This window comes from Penaeus vannamei, chromosome 29, assembly GCF_042767895.1.
Source record: "Penaeus vannamei isolate JL-2024 chromosome 29, ASM4276789v1, whole genome shotgun sequence".
In the NCBI taxonomy this organism is placed as follows: domain Eukaryota; kingdom Metazoa; phylum Arthropoda; class Malacostraca; order Decapoda; family Penaeidae; genus Penaeus; species Penaeus vannamei.
In genome coordinates this window covers 29474169-29481668 of record NC_091577.1, presented here as the reverse complement: position 1 = coordinate 29481668, position 7500 = coordinate 29474169, and the positions used below count along the sequence as shown (strand labels likewise).

The 7500-nt window shown below is 34.7% G+C and overlaps 1 protein-coding gene across 1 annotated transcript in view; it reads left to right on the top strand.

Annotated features, from left to right (window-relative positions):
* Positions 1-2217, top strand: part of LOC138867324 (uncharacterized) — a 7723-nt gene extending 5506 nt beyond the window's left edge. The window contains exons 2-3 of the mRNA XM_070142455.1: positions 810-969; positions 2054-2217. Of these exons, the coding sequence (XP_069998556.1) occupies positions 810-969; positions 2054-2181 (288 nt within the window). The 3' untranslated portion in view covers positions 2182-2217. The remainder of the gene's footprint in view (positions 1-809; positions 970-2053) is intronic.
* Positions 2218-7500: the final 5283 nt, after the last annotated feature.

Sequence of the window (7500 nt, the reverse complement as noted above, 5' to 3'; positions counted from 1 at the left end):
GTATATATATATGCATATATATGTATATACATGCATATATATATGTATATACATGCATATATATATGTATACATATGCATATATATATATATATATATATATATATATATATATATATGTATATATACGTATATATATGCACACATACACATACATAAACATACAGACATACATGTATATACACACACACACACACACACACACAAATATACACATATATATGTATATATATATATATAAACATATATATAATGTATATATATATATATATATATATATATACATATATATATATATATACATATATATATATATATATAGTATACATACATAATATATATATATATATATATATATATATATATATATGTATATATATATATATAAACATATATATAATGTATATATATATATGCACCTATTACTGCTCGTCGATTACGGCCGTGGATCAGCTGGCCGGGCCCTCTCCTGCCGGAACATTCGACGGCGGAATTGCATTCGGGGGGGGGGGGGGGCTTCCTGCTACACCGGGAGGGAAGCTCCCCGACGCTTGCTATTGGCGCGATAAAGAGCTTCGTGGCTTCCAGTCGCCTCCTGTATTGTCAATAGGTGCGTTCACACCGGTTGCGAAGCTACGCGGTATGCAAGCTGCGATGCGCGCTCAGCTTGACCAGTCTCCGAGCCGGCGATTGTTTAAAAACATCGCTCCGTTACAACGCATGCGCACTTGGGTATTCCGGGACCCCCCCCCCCCGGGCCCCTCCCCCACCCGGTGAGTTGACAGTTCGCCGCAGGCCGTGTGAGGGTAGCCGTATACTGCAAGTTCTCTGCAACCTGTAGAAACCATGGATCAAATGATAGAAGTGCGGAAATACCCGTGCTTATATGACACAACTGCAGATAGCTTCAGAGATGCGAAAAGGAAGGACAGCTGCTGGGAGGATATTGCCAAAACACTTCGAACGGATTGTAAGGCATTCTGATGCTTGCATCGTTTAAGACTGAGCAACAGTATATATGAATGAAAACTAATCCTTTAATTGCATTGTATCTTATGTTATTTTGATACACATTAGTACGTCTGTTTGTCTGTCTCCCTCTCTCTCTTTTTCTTTCTCTCTAACGACGAGTGACCTTATTTATCGGCCGGCGAGCGCTGCCATCTGGTTCACTCCATGAATTTGTTACATTCAGAAGCCTCAATAGCAGCGTTACAGCCTACATTCTTCATCCCAAACATTGTTACCTTCATTTAATTGACGGTCCTTTGTGATTTCAGAGATTGTTCTCTCAGATGACCTCAGAAAATTGTGCAATACTGCTGTTGTCTTGACAATTTCATCTGCGCGTTCAACTTTGCACTGGAATGGTCGTCGGGAATCCTTCCATTGAGTAGAATACATTCCAAATGCATTCTCAGCAACTCTTCTACAACTACAGAGCTTATAGTAGAAGATTTTCTTTGGAAGGTTGAAATTCTCTCTCGGAAACGCTCTCACTAATGTTTTGCTTTAGTGAAAACCTCTCATCACCTACTATGGCATGTGGCTGTGTGCTATTCATGAGAGCCTTGTCTGCAAGAACACCCAAGAAGTTATTAATCAATAGCTTACTCAGAACTCTTTTGCTGAATATGCTTCCGTCACTGTTCTTGCTATAAGAGACTGCGTACATGATAGTAAATTTGAAGTTTGCGTCCATTAAGGTAAGAATATGAGATATGCTTTTTGTAGTTGTAAAACTGTGGACCTGAGTGTGGGGGTACCCTTATACTAAACTGTTTGCCATCTACAGCATCTATGCAGTTAGGGAAATCTTTCTCAGTAATGACCCGTGTGTTACCTCTGGTTCTGGCATGAACGTATGTTGCATTTTTCCTCATATAGCATCACATCCTTCATGTACGATTTTCTGTTGAAACTCCCACTCTGAAGCTGAAGCCTACCGTGCAAAATGTGTCTCCTGTGGCCAAGCACCTGAACTTATAGAGTAAAAGTGAATATAAATTGCATTACAGATATAAGGGGAATGACTGATGTATTTTTGTCTTCAGGTAGGACTGCCAAACATGAATGGAAGAAACTACGGGATTGCTTTCGCCAAGCACTTGCTCGCAAAAAGACACCAAGTGGACAGGCAGCCAAGAAAACAAAACTTTGGCGATACGAGCGGCAGATGTAGTGTTTTTTATTCCATTTATGAACCAACGAGACCTAGTTTAAAGTCATGTTAACAATTAATAAGTAATGTAGAAACACACACACACAACAAAGCTGCGACTGATTTGGTCTATTTTAGTTCTGGCACAATCATCGAGGACAAGCTGGAAGATGGCGTAGGTGCGACAGAACAGGAGTCTAAAATACCACTGCTTGCTCCGTCAATAGCGAAAATATCTACACTACTAAAGCTAATCGGAAATCTAGTGCCTCCAATGACGTTCTACTTTCACAATAAAATAGAAAAAGTTACACAGAAAGATGAGTTGGATTTTTTTTTTCATGTGTATGCCAGTTGACCAGGAAACTGTCACGTAGGATGCAAAACAAGGTGAAGAAAGAAATTATACATATTATTCAAGCAGAGGGACAAGATGAAACACGCATCTGTACACACTAACTCTAAAACTAACTAACGCTACCATCCCCATGTGAAGAGATAGTGTAACTTGTGTCCAGAAGATGCAATTTGCTTTGGTAATTATGAATACATTTTAGGCAATACAGTTCCTTGTCATTTACCTCAAAACAGTGATCAGTTTCTTGATAGCTTGTTCAATAATTGAAAGTTTCACTGAACTGAGCGGGAGATAATCTGAAATTAATTTGATATTCTTCCTCGCCTTCCAGCTCTTTCAGTTGATATTCACCTAACTTCGTCCTTACCAAATTCACTTCGTCCACCCATTTCCTTTCTCTTCTATTATTCAGTGCCAGAGTTAGCATTAATCATTCTTCCTCCTCTTTCTCAAGACACCGCGGAGCACAGTCTCCCATGGCCGCTGGCTCTGAGTGGAGTGACGCTTTGAAAACAGGTCGGCGGCATCTTTTCCAGTGCGAATAGTCACGTAGTAAGATGCGAGCCTCCATCGGCCACATCCCGTGCGTAGCGTCGCTTCGCTTGTGATGTGAATCGGCCGCTAGCCAAAGGATGCCTTTTCATTTTTATGTCTTCTATTTTCCAAACATAGATGTGGAGCTTTTATTTTTATTGACGTTATATACATGAAATCAGGAAACAGGATATCCAGGTTCTCCTTTAAGGGTAAACATATACATTTGTTGGAAAATGTACAGGTTAATATATACACATGTAATTTTAATGATGTTCATACGCATTTCATCACGTTTAATTAATTAATTTACTTATTTTTTATTGCTGAAATTTTCACATATTTCTGCAGACCGTATGTACTCATGTCATGTGAGAGCAGTGTATTACACGAATATTGGATAAGTTTCCCGCCATTTCTCAAAACTTCAAAGCATTTTCAATAAGGGTGATAGAAAAGCAGAAATCAGCATGGCATAAACATTCATATTTCATAATAGTCTTAAAACCGCTAACAAGACCGGGTCTGTACCAAGCACACTTTTGGCGGGAAAGTCGGCAACTTGTAAATGTAATCTTCCCTTGATAATTACTAAAAATATATTATCTACTATAAGAGGAGCTACTAAAATGACACTCTCTACCCATAAAAAATATCTATTTTTCATTATCAAATATTCTGCAAAGATAATTTTTCGCCATAAAAGTCACACTCAAACGCGTCGTCTGCTCACTGCGCAATGATTGGTCAATCGAATAGTATTTGAAAGCATCTTGCTGATTGGTGCTTGGCTGTTGAGACAGGTGGTTTATATTCGTAATGCAGGAGAGGAGAGGAGAGGAGAGGAGAGGAGAGGAGAGGAGAGGAGAGGGGAGGAGGGGAGGAGGGGAGGAGAGGAGAGGAGAGGAGAGGAGAGGAGAGGAGAGGAGAGGAGAGGAGAGGAGAGGAGAGGAGAGGAGAGGAGAGGAGAAGAGAAGAGAAGAGAAGAGAAGAGAAGAGAAGAGAAGAGAAGAGAAGAGAAGAGAAGAGAGGAGAGGAGAGGAGAGGAGAGGAGAGGAGAGGAGAGGAGAGGAGAGGAGAGGAGAGGAGAGGAGAGGAGAGGAGAGGAGAAGAGAAGAGAAGAGAAGAGAAAAAAGAGAAGAGAAGAGAAGAGAAGAGAAGAGAAGAGAAGAGAAGAAAGAGAAAGAAGAGAAGAGAAGAGAAGAGAAGAGAGAGTGTGTGTGTGTGTGTATGTCTGTATGTGTGTGTGTGTGTGTGTGTGTGTGTGTGTGTGTGTGTGTGTGTGTGTGTGTGTGTGTGTGTGTGTGTGTGTGTGTGTGTGTGTGTGTGTGTGTACATGTGCGTACAAATATACCTTTACATATATTTTAGTGATCAAAAAGGACCAAGAAAGTCCTAATTCTACACTTATACTGATGATAATGATGGGAATAATCATAATGATGATAATGATAACAATAATGATGGTAATGATAATAACAAGAATGATGATTATGATATTAATAATCATCATAATAATAATAATAAGAGCAATGAGGATAAACTACTATAAAAATAACAATATCAATAACAATGATAATAGTAGTTGTAGTTGTAATAATGATAATAATAATAATAATAATAATGATGCTACTACTACACTACTAATGATAATAATAAAAATAATGATTAGAATAAACTAATTCTGATAAATAACTATAATAATTATAATAATGTCATCAAATAGCATTGATAATAATAATAATGGTGATGGTGATAATGATAATGACAGTGATAATGATAATAACAATGATCATGTTGAAATTAGTCATTGTAATGATAATAAAAGTATTGATAACAATAATAACAGCTATAACATTGACAATTCTATTACTAATAATGATAATAATAAATGTTGATACTAATTATAAACTTGATGCTACATGTGAATTTGATGATAATGAAAACATTATTGATAATTGACAGAATAACAATAAAAGTAATAATGATCATTACTATATGATGTTGATAATTATATATAAAGATAATAATAAAAATATTGATGATAATGATTATGATGATATGGTAATAATAATGACAATAGTAATAATAATGAAAATAAACTACCGATACTGATAATGATGACATTAAAAAGGATAATGATAATAATACTGAGGGTGATAATAATAACATTGATATTCAGCAAAATAAAGGTAATTATTGTAATAACAAGTGTTAATGATATAGATTAACACTAATGATGAAAATATTAGTGATGAAGATAATGATAATATGAAAATAATGACAATAATGAAAATGATAATGATAATAATAATTATAATGCTAATACTACTACTAATAAAGTAAAAAAAAAGAAGTAATCATAAATAATCATGATAATAATAACAATAATAATGAAAACAATGAAAATAATACTGATAATAATTTTTATTTTTCATTTTTAAACATATATCATGAATATGTGCATGGAAGGAGATTTAACTCTTTTAGAATATGAAGAATAAAAGGACTCCCCTTCTTTCTCTTTAGCCTATGATAATCTTTTAATTTTTGGAGCAAAATCATTGCTTGTATTTTTTTTCAAGTTCTTATATAAACAGGACATTTATATATATTCTTTATTGTAAAAGTTGATAAAGTTTGTTATGGGTCTTTTTTTTCTAATATACACTTTTAAAATCTGGCTGTGCAGTCTTTGTTATTTGTTTTAATGCATGAAGAAAATATTTTAACAGGTCCATGATCATAAAAAGCATGACTTTTATAATATGGATTAAGAAGCCTTTATTATAGGTGCTGTTCAAATGTTTAGAACAAAAGCACTTATTATACCAGAACAAAAAAATTGTTATTGCCATTGCATTGCTCGTAACGGATCCTTCATTGAGCGAGGCAGTTCTGAGATCAAAAGAGAGAAAAGGACTCATACTGAAATTATTTCCACGATGATGTGATCTAAAGTCCCTCCTTACAGTTCTTGAAAAAAAGTAGAGCAGGATTTTAAAGGTCCTCGGGACACAGGTTCCTTGGGGGTACTATGAGACCCACAGCAATATTTACAAAGGGAAGAGAAAATTAGAAGAGAGAAAAGAACAAAACCAAAAATTTTTATTTCATATTTACCAGGCTAACACCAAGGCCCACATTTGTTATGTGTACTTTCCTGGAAAAGAATTAACTATTTTTCCGTAAGTTTAATGGTCTTCCAGCTACATCCCCAGATATGAGTCAGCTACTGAAGCATTTCATCAAGGCTAGTTACAATGCTAATATAAGTCAAATTTTCCTCTTGGACCTTTTATAGTACTCTACTGAAGCATCTAACAGAATATGAATATTAACGTCAAATTTCTGTGGGCATATATTACGGTGAAACAAGCATATCATAACCTTTTTTTCTTCTTCAGACAGGACATTTCTTTATAGCCATTTTTTTTGTAGAACTTGCTGTCATAATATTCAAAATATACTTATATTTCTCTGACATGAATTTTAGAAACAAAACTTTAAAAGCATATTACAGGTATGATAGAGTACAATATTTTGTCTTCATTTCTTAATTTTCTTTAAGTAAGAAAAAATAGCTGACAAACTCTATTAATGAAGACTGAAAAAGTAAAGTTTATTAGGTACTGTTTTTTATGAGGAAAATTGGTTTTATTTTGCTATTAATTCATCTTCAAAGTTGATTAATGTATTTTCCTGTTTATTTAATTTTTCAAAGACATTACTGTTCTTCCTTTATTTTAGCTAAAATATTGAATAGAGTACAAATAGTACAAGTTTTGTATTGTAATAAATGGTATATAAGAACTTTGTAAAATATATTCATGAAATGTTTACCTTAAAACTAAACAATTTTCAAGATGGATTCAAAAACTGTTTTACATATTATATTGCTAAAAATACACTATACTAATTTTTCTTATTTAATTTTTTTTCTTTTTCTTTGGTAAATGCATCAACATATTTATCCACATCAATTCAAGCACATATACCCTAGGATGCAATTTCCTATTTATTTCTTTTCTGTGTGCGTGTGTGTGTGTGTGTGTGTGTGTGTGTGTGTGTGTGTGTGTGTGTGTGTGTGTGTGTGTGTGTGTGTGTGTGTGTGTGTGTGTGTGTGTGTGTGTGTGTGTGTGTGTTTAAGACAAGCTTTCCATACATGGGAAATTTAATATATTATTCTCAACTCTTAATAGGAAATGTCGTTTGTCATAACTGTCCTGCCTATGACAAGTGCTGTAATATTGGTTTAATACGGGATCTCTTATCTGTGGTTAGAGTTACTGTTGACAAAAATGATAATGTTGTATACAGCAGTTGTAGAGAAACTACTAACTCTCCAGTAAATGTAATCATTCTGAACCAAAGCTATATTCTACATGTTATATTGCCTAAATTGTACTAAAGATTAACTAATTTTTCTTCTAAGTGGGAAGGAAGCA